We start from the raw sequence: 22,811 nt of genomic DNA, 5'->3' as shown, positions 1-22,811 counted from the left end.
AAAAGCTTGCGCCACCACGCCCAGCGTACTACATAAGATTTCGATTATTCTCCCGTTTGTATAAAAGGTAAGGCACATGAACTTGTATGTATGAGAAAATTTTTGAAAAACAAGAAAATTGGGGGATCTGAAGTTTAGGGAGCATACTATATAAAATATATTTTCTTTTTGGAACTTGATTTTTCAATTAAAAGTTCATTTTTCAATATTTACCCCGCAAATCCCATGACCCTCGTTTCTTAAACTTTATGTGTGTGTGCGCGCGGTGGAGGGGAGCTACGGGGAATTGCACCCCAGGATATTCTACTTCTGAGCTAACGCCCCAGACCTTTTTTACTTTTTGTTTTGAAATAAGATCTCTCTAGGTTGCTGAGTCTTCTGAGTTGCCGAGTCTGTCCTCTACCGAGCAATCTTCCTGTCTCAGCCTCCCAAGTACTGGGATTAGTTTAAACTTTTTTTTTTTTTCTTTTTCCGGTACTGGAGATGGGACCCAGGGGCATTCTACCTCTGAGCTATACCCCCAGCCCTATTTTATTTTGAAATGGGGTCTAATGTCTTAATTTGTAACTCATTACAAAGGCTTCTTCAAAATAACATTCTTATTTTGAACCCCCCGAAGGTTACACCTCTTTTCAGTGGTGAGAACCAGGCTCACACATGCAGACTGCAGGCACGAATTGGGACTTTTAATTCATCCACTGACTTTTAATCCCGACCCCAAACGTGAACTAAGCCGAGGCGCACTCCTACAGGATGGGGGCCCGGTCGGCTGGCCCGTCCGCCCGTCCTTCCGTGGTGGGCGGGCCGTCTGTCCGTCCGTCCGTCCGGGGTGGGCGGGCTGTCCGTCCTTCCGTGGTGGGCGGGCCGTCCGTCTGTCCGTCCTTCCGTGGTGGGCGGGCCGTCCGTCTGTCCGTCCGTCCGGGGTGGGCGGGCCGTCCGTCTGTCCGTCCGTCCGGGGTGGGCGGGCTGTCCGTCCGTCCGGGGTGGGCGGGCCGTCCGTCTGTCCGTCCTTCCGTGGTGGGCGGGCCGTCCGTCTGTCCGTCCGTCCGGGGTGGGCGGGCCTTCAGGCCGTCCGTCCGTCGCGTCACCGCGCAGAGCCGGGTCCTTCCGGCGCCGCCCGGCTGCTCCGCGGCGCTAAGTTTGAAGCCGCCGGCGCGAGCGCGGCCCGGGCCATGGCGGCGCGCGGGGACGGCGGGGACGGCGGGGACGGCGCGGGGCGGGCCGCCGGGCAGCGCGTGTTCCTGCTCCCAGGTGAGGGCGGCGGAGGGGGCGGCGGTGCGGGCGCCGCTCACGTGTCCAGCCCGCGCCCGAAGCTGCCGGCTGTGGGCCCGGGGCCGCCCGCGTCCGGGGTCCGACGAGGGGACGCCGGAGCCGAGGCCCGGAGCAGCCCCGCCGCGGGCGAGCCCAGGGGAGGCCCGGGCCGCGTGGGAGGGAAGCCATGGCGCCGCCCTTAGCCCAGGCGGTGCGAGCTGGGAGCCAGAGCCAGGCCCGACCCCCAGTGGCTGGAGGCCGGCATACTACTATGCTGGGTAGAGGGGGCGGGCCAGGGGGAGGCCACTGCCACCTGAGCACAAGGGAGGGCACTGCCACCTGAGCACAGGGGAGCCCACTACCACCTGAGGACAGGGAAGCCCACTGCCACCTGAGGACAGGGGAGGGCACTGCCACCTGAGCACAGGGGAGGCCACTGCCACCTGAGCACAAGGGAGGGCACTGCCACCTGAGGACAGGGGAGGCCACTGCCACCTGAGGACAGGGGAGGCCACTGCCACCTGAGCACAAGGGAGGGCACTGCCACCTGAGGACAGGGGAGGCCACTGCCACCTGAGGACAGGGGAGGCCACTGCCACCTGAGCACAAGGGAGGGCACTGCCACCTGAGGACAGGGGAGGCCACTGCCACCTGAGGACAGGGGAGGCCACTGCCACCTGAGCACAAGGGAGGGCACTGCCACCTGAGGACAGGGGAGGCCACTGCCACCTGAGGACAGGGAAGCCCACTGCCACCTGAGCACAGGGGAGGCCACTACCACCTGAGCACAAGGGAGGGCACTGCCACCTGAGGACAGGGGAGCCCACTACCACCTGAGCACAGGGAAGCCCACTGCCACCTGAGGACAGGAGAGGCCACTGCCACCTGAAGACAGGGGAGGGCACTGCCACCTGAAGACAGGGGAGGCCACTGCCACCTGAAGACAGGGAAGGCCACTACCACCTGAGCACAGGGGAGCCCACTGCCACCTGAGGACAGGAGAGGGCACTGCCACCTGAGGACAGGGGAGCCCACTGCCACCTGAGGACAGGGAAGCCCACTGCCACCTGAGGACAGGAGAGGCCACTGCCACCTGAGCACAGGGGAGCCCACTGCCACCTGAGGACAGGGAAGCCCACTGCCACCTGAGGACAGGGGAGGCCACTGCCACCTGAGCACAGGGGAGGGCACTGCCACCTGAGCACAGGGGAGGCCACTGCCACCAGAGCACAGGGGAGGCCACTACCACCTGAGCACAAGGGAGGGCACTGCCACCTGAGGACAGGGGAGCCCACTACCACCTGAGCACAGGGAAGCCCACTGCCACCTGAGGACAGGAGAGGCCACTGCCACCTGAAGACAGGGGAGGCCACTGCCACCTGAGCACAGGGGAGGCCACTGCCACCTGAGTACAGGGGTGGGCACTGCCACCTGAGCACAGGGGAGGGCACTGCCACCTGAGGACAGGGGAGGCCACTGCCACCTGAGGACAGGGGAGGCCACTGCTACCAGAGCACAGGGGAGGCCACTGCCGCCTGAGCACAGGGGAGGCCACTACCACCTGAGCACAAGGGAGGGCACTGCCACCTGAGGACAGGGGAGCCCACTACCACCTGAGCACAGGGAAGCCCACTGCCACCTGAGGACAGGAGAGGCCACTGCCACCTGAAGACAGGGGAGGGCACTGCCACCTGAAGACAGGGGAGGCCACTGCCACCTGAAGACAGGGAAGGCCACTACCACCTGAGCACAGGGGAGCCCACTGCCACCTGAGGACAGGAGAGGGCACTGCCACCTGAGGACAGGGGAGCCCACTGCCACCTGAGGACAGGGAAGCCCACTGCCACCTGAGGACAGGAGAGGCCACTGCCACCTGAGCACAGGGGAGCCCACTGCCACCTGAGGACAGGGAAGCCCACTGCCACCTGAGGACAGGGGAGGCCACTGCCACCTGAGCACAGGAGAGGGCACTGCCACCTGAGGACAGGGGAGGCCACTGCCACCAGAGCACAGGGGAGGCCACTACCACCTGAGCACAAGGGAGGGCACTGCCACCTGAGGACAGGGGAGCCCACTACCACCTGAGCACAGGGAAGCCCACTGCCACCTGAGGACAGGAGAGGCCACTGCCACCTGAAGACAGGGGAGGCCACTGCCACCTGAGCACAGGGGAGGCCACTGCCACCTGAGTACAGGGGTGGGCACTGCCACCTGAGCACAGGGGAGGGCACTGCCACCTGAGTACAGGAGAGGCCACTGCCACCTGAGCACAGGGGAGGGCACTGCCACCTGAGGACAGGGGAGGCCACTGCCACCTGAGGACAGGGGAGGCCACTGCTACCAGAGCACAGGGGAGGCCACTGCTGCCTGAGCACAGGGGAGGCCACTACCACCTGAGCACAAGGGAGGGCACTGCCACCTGAGCACAGGGGTGGGCACTGCCACCAGAGTACCAGGGGAGCCCACTGCCACCTGAGGACAGGGGAGGGCACTGCCACCAGAGCACCAGGGGAGCCCACTGCCACCTGAGGACAGGGGAGTCCACTGCCACCTGAGCACAGGGAAGCCCACTGCCACCTGAGCACAGGGGAGGCCACTGCCACCTGAGGACAGGGGAGGCCGCTGCCACCAGAGCACAGGGGAGGGCACTGCCACCTGAGCACAGGGGTGGGCACTGCCACCTGAGGACAGGGGAGGCCACTGCCACCTGAAGACAGGGGAGGCCACTGCCACCTGAGCACAGGGGAGGCCACTGCCACCTGAGGACAGGGGAGGCCACTGCCACCTGAGCACAAGGGAGGGCACTGCCACCTGAGCACAGGGAAGGCCACTGCCACCTGAGGACAGGGGAGGCCACTGCCACCTGAGCACAAGGGAGGCCACTGCCACCTGAGTACAGGGAAGGCCACTGCCACCTGAGGACAGGGGAGGCCACTGCCACCTGAGCACAGGGGAGCCCACTGCCACCTGAGGACAGGGGAGGCCACTGCCGCCTGAGCACAGGGGAGCCCACTGCCACCTGAGGACAGGGGGGACCACTGCCACCTGAGCACAGGGGAGGGCACTGCCGCCTGAGGACAGGGGAGGCCACTGCCGCCTGAGCACAGGGGAGGGCACTACCACCTGAGGAGGGACCCTTAAGTGGCAGAGTAAAAGGAGTGTTGGCGAGGGAGTGCAAGCCAGAAAGGTTGGGCTGTTATAGATGTTCCATTTGATAGTATAATAATAGAAAGGAGAATCCCTATTCATTGTATTTCATTTTGAGACTTAACCCAGTAAATGCAGAGTTTTTGCTGTAACATACTCTGATACCATACAGTTTCCCCAGTAATCTAGATTTTTATAGTGTGTAATGTAAAGTACACAACAGTCTGTCAAGAATGTTTCCTCATGTATGTTTAACTCTCCCCTTTGTAGAGTTAAAACATATGTGGAGTAAAACCTATAAGTTTTAGGTGTGCGACTTATGCAACTTTGCATGCCGTGCTCCAGGTCAACATCCCAGCAGTTCCTGTGCCTCCTCTAGACATCCCCACTTATCTCCGTCTTGACCTCTGTCATCAGAGATTAGTTTTGCCTCTTTTGGATACATACCGTGTTCTGAATTTTCATTTGGCATCACTTTCACACTGTGTTGTCTAATAGCAGTGGTTTGGTTTCTTGGTTGGTTGTTTTTTGTTTTTTTCATCGCTGATTTGAGTTCACTGTATGAATAGCCATACTGTTTATCTCCACTACTGAGGATACCTCCACTTGGGTTGTTTCCAGTTTGTAATAACTATTATGTGCTATACATCTTTTGAGGATTTTGGTGGATGCGGACACCATTTTTTCAGGGGGTATGTCCTGGAATGGAATGGCTGGTCCTAGGTGTTTGCGTATTTTTCTTTAGTATCCACTGGCAGATGGTTTTCCAAAGTGGTTGTGTTGGGGTGACAGATCCATTCTTCAACTCAGCAACTCAGGATTGGCAGGGTCCTTGGCTAATGTGATGGAAAAAATAATTTAGCACACGCCCCTGGAGACATAGAGGTTTATTTAGGAAAGTAGGAAATACACATCCAAGGAAGAATGCGGGCCATCTCAAGACAGACAGACAGACATCTAGGGGAGTGTAGGGCTCTTTCCTTATAGGGGACTTTCATGAGGGTGGGCTAAAGGAGCTATGTGAGGATCTCACCCTGGTAGTCCTGAGGCAGTTTATGGTGGTCCTATGGTCTGGTCAACCTTAGGGTCCTCAGGCTAATAGAGGTCGTTATTATCTGATTGAAGATAAGCTGGAGAGTGTCCTAATTTATAGATTTTTCTCAAAATACATCTGTCTTGTTAACAGTGCACAGGGCAATTGTAGTCTCTTTCAATTAACTCTAGGATCTATAGATTTCCCAGGAATTTGGGAGAGATAGGCCTGGGAAAAGGAACTGGTTTAGGGAGTAAGGGCTGAAGCACTCAGCTCTAGGTTCTTATATTGAAGTTATATTTTACTTTACCTTTCTGTTTCTGTCTGTCTCCTTTTTATCTATTTATTTCTTGTACCCTACATCAGTTGTACTGATGTATGTTCCTTTCAGCAGTGCATGAAAGTTTCTCCTGCTTCTCTGCATCCTCACTAAAGATGTTTGGATGGTAAAGCAGCAATTGCAAAAGTTAGGGCCTTGACTGAATCTAGCAAAGGGCTAGCATTTTATTAGGGAAAAAAATCCTTTCACTCATGTCACATCAATACAATTAAATTTTCAGGAGTAGAAACTCAATCATTCTTTCAGAATCCAGTGCATTGTTACTCAGATATGTACAATAGCTGACAATAATTTGAGTTTCTCACTTGTCTGTGTAACCATTCCTGACATCTTCATTCTTAAAGTATATTGTGTTCTCATTATATTAAACACAAAACATGGCATTGAATAGGTCTACTGTGACGTGGTAAGAATTTCAGCCCAGTTCCTGTTCAAAGCTGAGAGGTACTGCCACCTTTTACGCCCTGGGGAGACTGCGCAGCTGTTAAGGAACTGATAGCACTATGTGGTCAGATGAAGGAGAGAGGGAAGAAGGGTTCTGTAACTGTTAAAGCTGGAGCTTGGGTCCTTGTGTTCTTCCAGCTGGCTTTTAGTGCCACCTGCAGGCTCTGAGAGTACAAACAGGGTTCACAGCAACAGTGGTTTTCCAGCTGGAGAACGTTAATCACCCAGGATTTGAGCCCCAGTCTCTGGGCTGAGGTCTGAAACTGCATTTCTAACAAGTTCCCAGGTAATACTGCTACTGCTGCGGGTCCCAGGACCCCTCCTGAGCATCACTGCATTGAGGACCAGCCAGTGGGCACAGATAGGGGATAGGAAACCAAGCCTTAGGTTTAACTCTCTTTGTGGCAGGTCAGAGTTTACATGGTCAGGAAGTGCATGGACATGTAGAGCAGCAGGCTGACAGCCCCCTGCCCCGCAGGTGGAAAATCACTTACGCATTTAAGAGCAGGAGACTGTATACCCTCTGCCGAGGGAGCAGCATAGCTACAGAGAAGGACCCTTAATAAAGAAAATAAGTATCTTGTGAAAAATTTCAGGAATTCTTGGTAAAGGCAGAGTGTACTTAGTTTTAGAAAGCTTCTGCGACCTGGAGAAGTCACTCTGTACAGAAAAGGGAGCACATTTGCCAAAAGGCCAGGAGAACTTGAAAGGGATTTACCTGTGACAGTGCAAATCCACCTTGTGATGATACTTTTTTCCAACATTTAGCTTTTATTTATGGCATTGTCTATCACAGGACGGTATTGTGAAGGATACATTTAAAAGCTGGATTTAGATCATTTTGTCTCTGGTTTGCAGTTTTGTTTGGCAAAGCTGATTATTACAGAGAAATGAAAGCAGGAACTTGGGAGGGATCTTGTGAGGTATTTCTACCCAGGACTTGCGTTTTCATAGGCAGGTGGGGACAGAACTGCTCGTTTCAGCAAGGTAAGCATTTCTTAGAGTTTGGGTTGGTTTTAATTTTTTCTGTAAATGAGACAAAATAGAAAGCAGAAATTATAGTTTTAAAATTTAAAAAAATTATAATCTTTATCTTCACCCTTTAGGGCCTGGTTCTATTCTCCCTCCCCCCCTTCCTTTCTTTCTGTCTCTCTGTCTGTCTTTCTGGTGGAGTTGGGGATTGAACCCAAGGCATTCTACCTCCAAGCTACACCCACAGCCCTATTTTTTTATTCTTTATTTTGAAATGGGGCCTCACTAAGTGGGATTATAAACATGTACACTATTCAGTTCTGATTCTTTCTTAGGCAAAAATCCTCTCTAGGCTCACATGATGGCCCCTCTCCCCACCTGCGGGGCTGCCTAGTAAACAAAGGGTCCAAAGGAAGGTCAATTTCAGGTGCCATCCAGCCACCACCCATTAGAAACCCAAGGATTCTGAGGAAGTTCATACCGCCACCTCATAGAATGGTGCATATAAAAGAACTGTGAGACCCCAAAGGTGCTCTCTCCCTCTTGAGATGGTCTGCATTCTCCCTTGAATGTGTATCCCCCAATTTTCATAAATAAAGCTCTTTGTCTCTGAAAAAATAAAATGATCTAGGAATACTAGGCTATTTGCAGTTTTAGTTCCCCTAAGAATCAATTAACATCTCTACTTTTTAGAAAATGTTAGAAATTCCTGCACTCCTTTACTGCCTTAAAAGTAAATGTTTAAGTTACATTTTTATATTCTTCTCTAGTCCAAGTTTTATACACTTGTCAGTTCTACTAAGCTGGGATGGACCCATGTGTGAGAGTCAGTTGGGAGCACACTGACTGAGCAGGATAGAAGGCTGTATATTGCTACTGGGGCAGAGCCATTAATGGGATTCGCCTCCCTGCAAATGTTAAAAAACAAATGCCCTGGTGTTATGGGAGGGGGGAGAATAATAGAAATAATTTCAAGACCGTTAAAAAAAAACACACCAAACTCACTTGGGTCCACTAAGCCAGATTAAAATGTTTCTTAGTCAGCTCCTTGAGTAAAAAGTGTCCAGACCAAACTGGACTTCAGTTTAAATCTTCAATTATAGATAAATATTGCAATAAAGCCCCCCCTTTTATTTAATGAAGATACATGTTAAAAGGTAATTTAGGAAAGGTCATATTTATTATTTATTTTCCTCCAAATAGCACAGGTGATGGGAAGGGATATGCAAGTTTTTGAGAGATAAGAACTTTAAGCCTGACTATGACTATCTCATACTTTTTTTTTTTTTTGACAGTACTGGGGATTGAACCCAGGATCCTGTATTCTACCTCCGAGCTACACCCCCAGCCCTATTTTTTATTCTTTATTTTGAAACAGAGTCCCACGGAGTTGCAAAGGGCCTTACTAAGTAGCTGAGGCTGTCCACAAACCACTATTTCCCTATGTCAGCCTCCCAAATGCTGGGATTACAAGCGTGTGCCACCACACCTGGCCTATCTCATACATTTTAAGTGCAGTAACAGAATTCTAGGTGATTATCATGACAACAAATAATGATGTTAGAGTTGCTTCTCCAAGTAAAAAGTGAAATAGAATTAGAAATGTCAAATGGATTTATGCTTTAGAACTAGGTTTTCATTGTTACAAGGTTAAAGAGAAGAACTAATTTTTCTATTTAGTGATGGAGGAAATTTATATTAATGTTTCTTTTTTTGTGGGGGGGGTTTCCTGGAAGCCCTTCTACCTCTGGGCTACACTCCCAGACCTATTTTCTGTATCGGCTGGCCTCGATCCTCCTGCCTCTGCCTCCCAAGCGCAGGAATTACAAGCTTGCGCCACCACGCCTGGCATATATTAATGTTTCTAATTGTTCATTTTGAAGCTTTGTATAAGACTACATCTTGTTTGCCTTGGGCAGAGGAAAACAAAGTAAAATTGTAACATATATGCAAAGCAAGAACTACTGTAGAACCTTATTGACTTTTTAGCCACCCTAAAACACACACACACACACTATTCTCTTTTTGCCTAAGGGCAGGCACATGGTAAATCTCAGAAGAAAAATTGAAACAGGTTTTTTTTGCCCGTTTGCATTTATGTATGTATGTATGTATGTATGTATGTATGTATGTGTTTAGAGACATGCCTTGTGGTCCAAAAGCTCCCTTGCTTTCAGAAGAGCTTATTTGGATGGGAGATGCTGCCCTTCCCTTGGCAGGTGGCAGAGAACTTGGCCAGTCCAAGCACTGACTTGAGACAGCCTCCAAGTAATTTGTCCGGACTTCTTAGAAGATGAAGATGTTTTCTTTACTCAAGTCTCCAGTAAGCAGCAGCAATGCTGGTTCCTCTTGAGTTTTCCAATGTGGAGCTTGCTCATCACTTTCCACATGAATCCTGAATCTTAGTCTTTTTTTTTTTTTTTTTCTTCCCCAGTACCGGGGATGGAACTCACGGACATTGTCCCCCAGCCCTATTTTTTAGTTTTTTTTATTTTTGAAACAGAGTCTCACTAAGTTGCGAAGGGCCTTGCCAAGTAGCTGAGGCTGTCCACGAACCACGATCCTTGGGTCTTAGCCTCCCAAATGCTGGGATTACATGCATGCACCACCATGCCCGACCACTGTCTTAGTCTTTAAAAAGCATTTTTTTTTTTTTTTTTTAATGAAGCCTGGTTAGCCTTTCTCACCTGGCCACTAGATCTGCTCCCCTGGCTGGCTAAGCATGCTCTAAAGTGGGTGGACTGTCAGTGGCCAGTTAGTATAATCAGGCTGTTCTTGAAGTCTGATTTTGTCTTCTTAGTGATTGTTCCAAATGACCTGGAACAAGTAAGAACTTGTGACTCCCACACATTTATCCTCCAGGACAGGAAAAAATTCATAAAAAGAGAATAAGCAATCTTCATAATTTTTTATTGAAATAGCAGAAGAGATCGCATGGGCTCTCCCCCTTTCTCTGAGTATTAACTATTATGTTAAAAAAAAAAAAACTCACATGGCATGGTGGTGTACACTTATAATCCTAGTACTTGGGAGGCTGAGACAGGAGGATCGCAGGTTCACGGTCAGCCTCAGCTACTTAGGCCCACAACTTAGAGAGACCCTGTTTCCAAATAAAGAATAAAACCTAGGGCTGGGAGTGTAGCTCAGAAGTAGAATGGCCTTGGATGTAATCCCCAGTATTGAAGAAAAACAACAACAACAAGAAACATGGTCTTGGGATGTAGGTAAGTGGTAGAGCACTTACCTAGGATGCTCAGTGGTCCTGGATTCCACAAAAACCACCCTCCAAAACAACTCAATGCTCTCTGAAGCCTGGCTGTAATAAAAGACACCTAAAAGCTAGATTTATGCTGTATTAGCTCTGAGTCCATGGACAAATTGCTTCTTTATTGTGAGGTCTCTGTTCCTCATCTCTGTAGTGGGAGGCCAGTCAGTACCAATCTCATGGGGCTGTTTGTCTGTAGTTCAAGTAACTCCTGAGCTGCCCTTGTACCTCAAGTTCCTAGCTGGGCCTGGGACAGAGTAGGTATTTAATAAATATGTACTGAAAGAATATCTCACCTTCCATGTCTTCCTGAGGTGCTTTGATTATACTGTCCTTTTTCTTCCCCTTCCAATTCTATCCAGATTTTGTCCTTTCTTCAAGGCTTGGTTCAACTTTATTTTATCTAAAGCCAAACCATTTACTGCGTACACCCATGACTGTGTCCGCCTGGAACTCTGCCTGCTCTTCTCCACTTTCTCTGCCTGTCAGATTCCCGCCTATTCTTTAAACCCAGCTCCAAAGGCACCTCTGCCAGGAAGGCTTCCCTCTGGGCATCTCCTGTTAAGTGTCCAGATTAGTGGTACCTCTTTGATCACCTTTGCATATCATTATTATCATTTTTGTATAAATACATATTGAATATATATTCATATTGAACACCTAACACATGGCAGGATCTGGGACAGAGCCAAGCCTGTTCTTCCTGAGTAGCCATTAGCTTCTTAGTGGGGGTACCTTGGCCTTCAGAGCACAGCCTCTCCCAGTGCCTCTGAAAAGCAGGGCTGGCCATTTAGGACTCTTCAGAGCTTCCTTTGTGCCTCTCTTTTCTGGGAATGACTCTACTAAATTGGGATGGTTGACAAGGCCTGTGCGGGATTTGGATTGGTATGTTCTGGTACCTGTCATTAACTGCCCCTGAGACAGTGAGGCTGTGGCCAGCCCAGGTGCTTCCCATTGGAGTTAACTCTCAGAAGGCCTCAGTTTGGTAAGCAGTCAGCCACATTTACCTTGTTTTTAAATGTTTTGTTGACATTGCCATTTTAATCTCAGTGTTGGACTCGTTAATTCTTTATTTACATATTTTTTCCTAGTTTGTAAGTTATAATTTTAAAAAGAATAGTAGTGCTACTCAGCATAGAAATTTTGGCAATGCAAAGGAAATGAAAGAACACAATTTGTTCATCCTGCCACCTTGAAATAACATTTATGGGGAAATTTCTTTCCAGTTGTTTTGTTCACAAAATGTTGTGTGTATCACAAAATGAATTCCAGTGGTCTTAATTTTTTCTTATTTCCTATTTCTGCCTTTATTTTATTCTTTACTCCCACTGTTTATTAATACTAAAATAGTAAGGAGCATTGTGGTTACAGATGAGTCCTATACGTTACTGCTTACTTCTACATAGAATTAGAGGAAACAATTAAATGTGTGTGTGTGTGTCTGTGTGTTACTGGGGATTGGAGCTACACCCCCTGACCTTTTTATGTTTCAGTTTTGAAGGAGAGTCTCACTACATTGGTTGCTTAGGCTGTTCTTAAACATGTGGTCCTCCTGTTTCAGCCTCCCAAGTACTGGGATTTCAGTTATGTGCTACCACGCCTGGCTATTTAAATGGACCTAACAAAGATTTGGGGGTTGGAGTTCTTTTCTTTTTGATTATTAAAAACAAAAAACACTCTGGACGTGGTAGCGCATGCTTGTAATCCCAGCATTCGGGAGGCAGAGACTGGAGGATTGTGGTTTGTGGACAGCCTTAGCTACTTAGGCTCTTCACAATTCAGTAAGAAAGACCCTGTTTCAAAATAAACAATAAAAAATAGGGCTGGGGGTGTAGCTCAGAGGTAGAATGAATGCCCCTGGGTTCCATCCCTAGAGTCACAAAACAACAACAAAACAACAAAAACCCATTCACCCTGGACTTGGTAGCCTATTCTTGTGTTCTCAGCTACCAAGGAGACTGAGGTGGAAGGATCACTTGAGCCCATGAACTTGAGGCATTGAGTTTACTTATAACAAGTATTGCTTCACATTAGATAATACATATTTGGAATAAGTTACTGATAAGAATAGGTAAAAGGTTGAAATTAAAAATGGCTCAGGAAAAGTGAAGATCAGTTCACAGACCTATAATGGACACAATAACAAAAGAGGATAGTCTGAAAGCCATCAGAACAGATTGAATTTCTGAGGCCAGCCTTCTGCACGCCTCCTTCTGTGCACTATACATAAACAGGATGCCACTTTGAACCACCCTGAATCTGTCTTTGTATGGAAACTACTGTGTTCCTGTGGGGTCAGTGTATCGCGTCCCTAAGGCTCTGACCAGCAGAGCCTAGGGAAGAAACAAATGAACGCCGACTCTGTTGATGATGCTTCCTCTTTAATGCTTCCTTTCAATGCTCTCTCCCTCTTCAATGCGCACAGCAGGCAAATATATATCAGTCTCATAACCCCTCCCTCATCACTCCACCAACCCCAAGCTTCCCGCAGCTAGGGCATGCGCATTTCTAACCCTCTCATAGGCGGGCTGGTGGTAGCACAAGGCGCTGCGTCACTGATCATCCGTAGGACGCCTGATAGGGCTCACTGTGCAGGCTAAGGGCACCGCTAAGCCTCGTGAGCCTCGTGACTTGGCTGCAAGCCTAGGCGCCATCTTGAGTCCATGCTGGCAACAAGCCTGGGTGCCATCTTGGTACAGCCGAGTGGACCCCGACATCAGTGCATCTGGGTTCTGCATTGCACAACCTGACTTGAACTTCTCCAGCAGTTCCTGAGCACATACCCATTTTCCCAGAGAGGGCCAGTAATGTGTTGAGGCAGTGGGTGGAGTGTGAGGGGCAGGAGGATATCTGGAACTAGAGTATCGTAGCAGTGGGGGGATGGAGTTCACTTCTCTGAGTTCACTTCCTCTTCTCTACCCAGCTTCCTCCACTTAGTGAAGAACAGGCTGCACTTTTTACCAAACCTCAGGTCTCTTGGTATCCACCAAGGGGGGCTGTCCCTCTTAGGTTCTTGAAACTTCAGTTCAGCCTCTGACTGGCTTCACAGTGGTCACAGGCCTCCCCACCCTAATGCCTGTTGGCTGTGGCCAGAAGGGCAGGCTCCACTACAGGTAGGGTGGAGAAGACAGAGACAAAGGGGATTTGAGGATGAGGAGTGCTTTTCTGAAAGAAGAGAAAGTACAGGAGAGAGAGAGAGCATAAGAACAGCTGTTGTCTTCATTTACCAGTGGGACTCTGAACTGGCCAGAAGTCTTGGCCCCACATGATATGACCTGGCCTGCCCAGGTCCAACATTTGGAATGTTTTAGTTATGGGTGGTCTCCTTGATAGGCTTGTAAATAGATGAGAGGGGTTTATTTGTATGGATAATTGGATTCTGGCTGCAGCTTATATAGTTGTCCCTTGGTATCTAGGGATGCTTGGTTCCAGGAACTCCATTGACATCAAGATTTGAGGGTGCTCAAGTCCCTTTATGTAAAATGGCATAGTTTTTGCATGTAACACAGACGATCCTCCCCTATCCTTTAGATCATTTTTAGATTAAAATATGTAATACAATGCAAGTATTGTTTAGGGAATAATGATAAGAAGAATTTATACATATTAATCTAGTGTATGCCTCTCTATTGCCTTCTTAACACAGTACAGACATAGTTTTTGCTCCTGAATATATTTGATCCAAGGTTAGTCGAATCAATGGATATGGAATCCTGGAAATGGAAAGCCTATTTTTACCAAAGTTTATGTAATTGTAGGAAAACCTACCTCCTGGCTTTAGATCTTGTAGCTCTTATACTTTATAGTACACTTTGATGAATGTTATTATATTTGACCTTCACCGTGACCTTGGACAGCAGTTAAGACAAGCTCTATTATCACTTTTTTATATATCAGGAAACCAAGACTCAGAAGTCAAATAATCTGTTCAACAGGCAGGAGGACTTCAAAACACAGACTGTCAGCTCTGTCCTGTCCTCCTCTTTGACAAAAGCCATCGTATGGCCTGAGTGGTGGCATTGCAGCACCAAGAGAGTGCTGATAGGACCAGGAAGGACTGGAGTTTCTTCTACTGTCAGTTTTATGACCTGGGAACAAGCATCCTTCTCTTCTGGATCCAGCCCTGTTGCTATCAGATACCACAATCAAGTCTGTCCTTTCTGCCTCTCCAGAACTTTTCCCTTCCCTTCCCACATACTTCAGGCTCCATCTGTACATGTTGCTGGTGTTTGTGGCTCTGAGCTGGCTATAAACCTGAAAATTGTCACCATCTTTTCCCCCAAGGCCATTTCTAGAAGCCTGGCTATTGCTAGGGACAGCCCTAAAAGATTAGAAATTTTATTTTCCATGATCTTGGTGAAGGCCATTTTTTTTTCCCTCTAAAGCTTCAAAAGAAAAATCAGATTTAGAGGAACCCATCACTTGGAAATCATTTTCCTAGTGTATGTCTCTCTCTCTCTCTTGCCTTCTTGATTTGCCTTTTGTAGTCTTTGAAGAAACAGAGAGCTTCAAAGCCTGGAAAACGACCCAGATCTCTTTGATGGTGATGCTAACATTTTGGGAAGGGAAAGCATATAGTTATGACTGAAATTAGCATTCCTGGAAGCTACAAGGAACTTGGAAGTTGTGCTGCCTTGCCTTGCATGCGTTGTCTTTGTGTGCTAGCTAGCACAGAGTTTCTAAGGAGGACTCTGGTGAGCCGGCAGGAGGGAACCAGGGGACCTGAGTGTGTGCCAGCGGCTGAAGCCTGAAGAAAATAAACTGGCGCCTGTTAGACACAGTCTGACATGAACCTGGGAGTGATAATCTCATCCTCTTTTTATCCCCCTACTGGATCGTCTTAAGAAACCTCAATAGCCTTGATACAGTATCTAAAAATAGAATGAATGGTGCTTTGATGTCTGTTCTTTCTTCTCCTAGTAAAGTGGTGTGTGTTTCTCAGAGCTTATCTCTTAAGTGCCAAAAATCAAATGGTCTTGAACAAATGTCCATTGCTTCCAAATCATAAGAACACTTGGCCAAAAGGTAATTCTCTCTCTCCTGTCTCACATCTTTGACGTTTAAATAAGAAGAAGAAATTTGTGTTAACCAAGAGGGATTAAAAAAGACCTGCCAAGTTTTAAAAACTGGCTGATAAATAACTTCATGTTAACTGTGCAATAACCCATACTAAATAGTCTGTAGATGAAAAATAAGGTGCCATTTTGGCTTGTACAGTACTTAGTGACTAACTTGTCAGAATTACAGAGTGACTAACTATGCAGAAAGATGCATGTTATGTATCCTTGGTTTTAAGCATTAAAATGTCACAGATAACTGGGGAGTATATGCAGCTATGTATAAAATATTGCAATTCCTAATAGTAAGATTAGATTCCTTGGAAGAGGTCAACCTTAACTTTTATCTATTTTAGATGTTTCTTATATCTCACAGGAAATATCTTTTGTCCCTCTTGTATTTTTTTTATCTTGCCCCTTTCTTTCTTTGGCTCTCCTAGCTCCCCCCCCCCCTTCTCTCTTCTGCTGCTCCCAGGCACTGTGGTCTACTGGCTGGAGGAGGAGGGGTAACTGATGAGGTGTCCCTTTTGGGGGCAGCTGAGGCTGTCACACGAGGACAGAGTTAGTCATTTGCAACATAGGAGAAAGCAATGTGAAGATAATTATTGTGCTTCAGAGCTACATTCTGTGTTTTATGAGTTGTGAAGAAGGGGACTTAAGAGACCTTCCAGGGTTATCATGGTTTAAAACATTGCCTCTCTGATAATACTTCTTCAGTTTAAATACTGGCTCTACATTTGACTAGCAGTGTCACCTGTGGACACCGTTTTATCTAAAAAGGCAGAAATTAATAAAGTATCTATCTCACAGAGATGTTAGGGAAATTATACTTTGTAACCTATATAAAGAAATTAAATAGTGTGTGGTAGATAGAAAATGGTCCTTATATATTAATTTTTGTTTTTTGTAGTATGGGGGATGGAACCCACAGGCATTTTACCTCTGAGCTACACCCCTGGTCTTATTTTTTGGTCCTTATAATTTTCGAAATAGGGTCTCATTGAGTGGCAAGGGGCCTGGCTAAGTAGCTGAGACTGTCCCGGAACTGCACTCTCCATCTCCGGAATGTTGGGATTACAAGCGTGCGCCACCATGCCCGCCTGGCCTGAGTCTTATTTTTTATTTGATGTAAATTGGACATAGTTGTCTCTTTGTTGCTGGTATGTGTTCTTTGAAGTTCATGTGTCAGGAAAGTAGCCATCAGTTTCCTTTTCTGTTGTGGTATTTAGATCAGGATGATAAACAGATGGAAGATTTGCTGCCGCAGTTAGTGGTGACCAGTGGGACATACAGTTGGATCTTTAAAGAGACCAGGAAAGAAAACCTGCTGTGGGATCGGAGATATGAGCGGGAGCTCCAGGCTTAAGACAGTTAATGAATCTGAAGTGACAGCAAGAGTAATTCCTGCTTCTGATTCGTCTGAAGGTTTTTCTGGTTTTGCAAAAATAATTCTTTAGCCAGTGTGATTTATATCATTTATTATATAAGAAAAGAGTCAAAAAGAAAGTGTAAAGCTTACTCTTTTAAAAATAGTGTAAAGTCTTGTTTGTCAGCAAAGTTTTCTATACAAGTGAAGTTTGATTCTTTATGTATCAAAACTTGCTTTTATAATTTTTTCTTAAGCTTTTCCTAAAATCTAAATTTTCATGTTACATTTATTGAATACATTTCGTGTGTAAGAAGCTTCTAGTACTTAACATTATCTTGATTTCTACATAAAAATAAATCATATTCTGGCTGTTTAAAGAAGAGAAAGTGGCCAGGCGTGGTGATGCACGCTTGTAATCCCCGTACTTGGGAGGTGGAGACAGGAGAATCGCGCAGGTTCGAAGCCAGCCATGCTGGCTTAAGAGACCCTGTTTCCAAATAAAAAATGTACAAAATAGGTCTGGGAGTGGAGCCTGGAGGTAGAAGGGTTTCCAGGAACCCCAGTACCACCTCCCCCCCAAAAAAAAGAGGAGAAAGTGGTTCTAATTTAATATTTTTCTAGAAAGGCTAGTTGTTAGGCTTTTCTTGGAGTTTGTATTTACATTTTGATATTTTATTTTCTAGATATTCTTGACTTTCCATATAGTTGAGGGAGGGAGACTCTATTTTATTTTATTCTATTTTTTTGTACTGGGGACTGAACTCATGGGCATTGTCCTCTGAGCCATATCCCAGCCCATATTATTATTTTGAAATAAATTGTGGAGAGTTTTGCTATTGCTTAGGCTGTCCTCCCAACTGGGATTCTGTCTCAGCCTCCCAAGTACTGGGATTACAGGCATGTGCTATCACGCCCACGCTTTAATAGAATCTTTAACCTGTAGTCACAAGTAATTTTGTGTGCCTAATACTAGGTATGGATTAAAGAATATATTATAGGTATTATAGCAACACAGTCTTTTTTTTCATATTAAGCCTTCAAAATGCAATGAGAATAAACTATCCTTCCATAAGGGCAATGAAAAACATTGGCAAAGAGAGTCAAAATCAACTTTTTTAGAACTCTTGAAATTAGCCAAAGGCTTCCAACAGTCTGAAGAGTGTTTATTCAAGGAAAGCTGCTGAATCTCATTAGGAACAGCAGGGTTTGTGGCATTGTAACTTGAACTACTCCAATCTTCCTCTGTTCAGTTCTGTAGTAGCCTTGAAAAATAGCAGTCTTGCAAACATGGTACTTGTAAAAACCAGCAACCTTGCCAACTTCTGGTCAGGGCAGACCTGGTTCAAAGCTCCTCTAAAAGGCCCACTCCCAGAGCATTGTCCCTATTTGACCTCTTTCACAACTCCCTAAAAAAAAATCCCACTTGCAAGGCACTGCTATTTGACTTGACTTGGATCTATCCTAAGGCATTTGTCTAAAACAAGACAGTGGCAATTGTTTTATAGGTAGCTTCTGGGGGCAATATCAGCTATGCAAATAATAACCTGGACAAAAACTTGAAAGGTATAGGAACAAGATGTCCATATGGAGCTTTGGGAAACTGATATATTCTAGGAACTTAGAAGGCTTCACACATATGCAGGGCCATGTATGCTAGAAAGTCCTGAGAGGGCCTCCATCTCTCACCTCTCACCAGCCTTGAGGCCCCAGGGCAGCAGCAGCAGTAAAAACTAAGGCAGAAGTTTCAAGTGCTTTAGTATTGAAGAGATGCCCCAACACACACACACGCACACACACACGCACACACACACACACAACTGTATAGCAAAAGTTGAGAGACCTATTAGTTCAGAGTTTTAAGGAACCTGAGCAACAGCATGAGTGGCTACACACTATAGGGAACACAGACTTTGGAGAATTAGTACAGGAAAGTCACTAAACAAGCAAACAGCAAGTGTTACAAATGACAGTAAAAACCCCCAGCAACCACAGATCCTGGGGCTTAAAGAGGGGACCTAATTTCCAGAATTGTCATATTTATTATATATTATCTAAAATGCCCAGTTTAAAAAAATATGAGTCACACACATACAAAGAGGAATTTATGGCTTATGCACAGTGGGGAAAAGTAATCAATAAAAACTGTCCCTGAAGGGGCTGACATGTTGGACTTATTCTACAATTATTTTAACCAGGTATTATAAACATATTCAAAGAATGGAAAGAATATATGACAATGAAATCTCACCTAACAGAGAGTAAATAGAAATTATAAAAGAAATGTAAAATCTGGAGTTGAAAAGTACAATAAGAAATGAAAAATTCACTAGTATACTCAATAGTAGATTTGAGCTGACAATGATGTCAGAAAACTTGATCAATTGAAATTTCCCAGATTGAGGAATAGAAAGAAAATGAATAGACAAGAAAACTAATTATAATCTATTCAAGCACACCAATATATGCATAATGGGAACCTTAATGGAGAAGGGTGGGCGTGGAATATTTGAGTATTGAGGCCAAACACCTAATGAATTTAATTTTTTTTTTTTTTTTTTTTTTTGGCGGTACTGGGGATGGAACCCAGAGGCATTGTACCTCCAAGCTACACACCCTCCCCTATTTTTAGTCCTTTTGTTTATTACTTTTTTTATGGTACTGGGGATAGATCCCAGGGGCCTTCTACCTCTGGGCTACACTCCCAGGCCTATTTTATATTTTATTTGGAAACAGGGTCTCTTAAACCAGCCGAGGCTGGCTTCGAACCTGCGTGATCCTCCCGTCTCAGCCCCCCAAGCGCGGGGATTACAAGCCTGCGCCACCACGCCTGGCTAGTCCTTTTATTTTTGAAACAGGATCTCACTGAGTTGTGAAGGGCCTCGCTAAGTTGCTGAGGCTGTCTGCGAACCTCAGTTCCTCCAGTCTGTCTCCCAAATGCGGGGATTACAAGCGTGTGCCACTATGCCTGGCCATGCATTTGATTTTTAAAGAACATTATTCTACATGTTTGATTGCTACAAACTAACTAGAATAAACACAGGAGATCTGTGCCTACATGCATCACAGTCAAACTGTCAAAATACATAAAGAATCTTAAACAGAAAAATGACTCATCAAGTAAAAGTGATTCTCAACAAAATTAACAACTTAACAGGAACTAGAAGCTAAAGTCACTGGAATGACATACTCAAGATACTGAAAGAAAAGATTCTCAACAAACAATTCTTTATCTGTCAAAATTGTCATTTTAAAAATGGGGAAGAAATCAAGACATTCCTAGATAAAGAGAAACTGAGAATTCATTACTATTAGAGCTATCATATCAGTAATTATATTAAATGTGAATGCATTAAACACTTTTTTTTTTTTTTTGCAGTCTGGGAATGGAACCCAGGGGCATTCTACCTCTGAGCTACACTCCTTTTTATTCTTTATTTTGAAACAGAGTCTCACTGAGTTGCAAAGGGCTTCACCAAGTAGCTGAGGCTGGCCGCAAACCGTGATCCTCCTGTCTCAGCCTCCCAAATGCTGGGATTACAAGCATGTACCACCACACCCGGTTTAAACATTCCCATTAAAAGGCAGAAATTGGCAGACTGGAGGCTGTCATAGTAAATCTGGATTGTCAACTTGACTAGATTATGAAACACCTAAGATTATATGACTTTGGGTGAGTGGTTTATGTAATGGCATGACTGAGGAGGTCATGCCCTGCATGTAGGTTGCACTGTTCTGATAGGTGCAGGACCTGGATAAAAAGGCGAAAGCTATGTGAAGGTATGTGAGGTTATTCCTGAGAAAAGCATGCCTGCTCTCACCTGGAACATCAGCCTTTAGCTCTTCAAATTGAACGTTCACCATCGTTTCTCAGGAGAGTTCCCTGGCCTTTCCATCTTGGACCAGAACTGCATTATGGGTTGTTCTGATCCCGCAGCTCTTGGACCACTCGACCACTGCTGGTTCCTCTGGCTCTCCACATTCAGGCAGCCACTTAGGACTACACTGCTTTGGTCTGTAAGTTGATCTGATAAATCCCTTTTTACCATATACATATTCTGTGAGATCTTTGACTCGTGAACCCTGACTAATACAGAAGGAGAAATCATTCCACAAAAACCAGAAAAGGAGTCCTTTAGGTTGAAAGGAAAAGATGACAGTAACTTGAAGAGCACTGGTAAAGATAAACATATAACTGCCAGTCGTGGTGGTGCACGCTTGTAATCCCCGCGCTTGGGAGGCTGAGACGAGGATCGCACAGGTTTGAACCCAGCCTCAGCTACTTAGTGAGGCTCTCAGCAACTCAGTGAGACCCTGTTTCCAAATAAAATATAAAATAGGTCTGGGAGTATAGTCCAGAGGTAGAAAGCCTCTGGGTTCCACCCCCAGTACCACCAAAAAAAAAAAAAAAAAAAAAAAGAGATGAACATATAATTAAATACAAAAGATGCTACAAATGTACTTTTTTTTGTAACTCTTCCATCTAATAGAGATCAGAGATCTACATAAAGCAATAAATATAAAATTGCACTAATGGGCTTAGAGTATAAATTGAAATTTGTAATGGTTAATAATAGCACAAATGATGGAGAGGAAAAGGAATGAATTACAGGAAAGTTTCTGAATACTATTGAGCTAGTTTAGTATTAATCTGAACTATATTGTTGTAAGTTAAGATGCTAATTATAATTTCCAGAACAACTACTAGGAAAATAATTTTCCAAAAATAAAGTAAATGAGGCCGTAGAAAATATCTACTTAACATAATAGAAGGCAGGAACTGAGGAATACAGGAGCAAAGATGTAAAATGTGTAGAAAACAAAGAGCTAAATGTGAGACATAAATCCTACTTTCTCAATAATTAAATATGAATGCTATTTAAAGGCAGATGCTATTGAAAGGCAGAGGTTGGCAAACGGTGTGGGGAGGAAACTATGATCCAACTGTATGCTATCTAAAAGACACAGTTTAGGTACAAAGACACAAAGAGGTTGAAAGTGAAAGAGTGGAAAATATAAAAACAGTAACCGAAGGAAAGCTGGAGTGGCCATATTAATATCAAATGAAATCGTTTAAGACAAAAAGTTGTTAGTCACCGGGTGTGGTGACACATGCGGTCAGGTTCATAGCCAGCCTCAGCTACTTAGTGAAGCTCTCAGCAACTTAGACTCTGTTTCCAAATAAAATATAAAATAGGTCTGGGAGTGTAACCCAGAGGTAGAAAGCCCCTGGGTTCCATCTCCAGTACCGCCCCCCAAAAAAAGTTGACCTAAAGTGATATTTTATGATTAACAGTTTATAAGGAAGATATAGCTTTAAGCATGTATGCACATAATGACAGAGCCCCAAAATTTGTGAGCCCAAAATTGACAGAACTGAAGGGAGATTTCAATATCTCATTTTCTCTAATGGATAAAACAACTAGGAAGATCACCAAGGAAATAGAAGGTGATCAACATTATAAACTAATGGGCATCTATCAAGTACTCTGCTTAATAACAGAGGAATACACATTCTTCTCAAGCAAATGTAAAGTGTTCTCTTGAGATAGACCATATGATAGGTCATAAAACAAACCTCAGTAAATTTAAAAATAATAAAAATAAACCAAATATGCTCTCCAAAAATAATGAAATGAATATAAAAGGCAATTATAGGAGGAAACTGGGGTAACTCACAAATATTTGGAAATTAAACAACACAGTCCTAAATAACCAGTGAGTCATAGAAAAACTTGAGAAACTAGGAAATACTTTGGGATAATTAAAACATGTGTATCACAATTTATAAATTGCAGACAGCAGTGTTTAGAGAAAAATACACAGCTACATATGACTAAATAAGATAGATCTTGGAATACCTTAAGAGATTAGAAAAAGAAGAGCAAACTAAACCCAAAACAAGATAAAGGGAAGAAATAAAGGTTGGAATAGTA

At 45.4% G+C, this 22,811-nt stretch overlaps 1 protein-coding gene across 1 annotated transcript in view; it reads left to right on the top strand.

Moving 5' to 3' along the window:
* Window positions 1–1,172: 1,172 nt before the first annotated feature.
* The window catches only part of RNASEH2B (ribonuclease H2 subunit B), a gene marked incomplete at both ends in the record, with an annotated part of 81,562 nt that continues 59,923 nt past the window's right edge, over window positions 1,173–22,811 (top strand). Inside the window, one exon of the mRNA XM_080689455.1 lies at window positions 1,173–1,251. Coding sequence (XP_080545581.1) covers window positions 1,173–1,251 — 79 coding nt within the window. The remainder of the gene's footprint in view (window positions 1,252–22,811) is intronic.

This window comes from Muscardinus avellanarius (assembly GCF_963383645.1).
Source record: "Muscardinus avellanarius genome assembly, chromosome: 2".
NCBI classification, from domain to species: domain Eukaryota; kingdom Metazoa; phylum Chordata; class Mammalia; order Rodentia; family Gliridae; genus Muscardinus; species Muscardinus avellanarius.
This window is presented reverse-complemented; position numbering and strand designations above follow the sequence as displayed.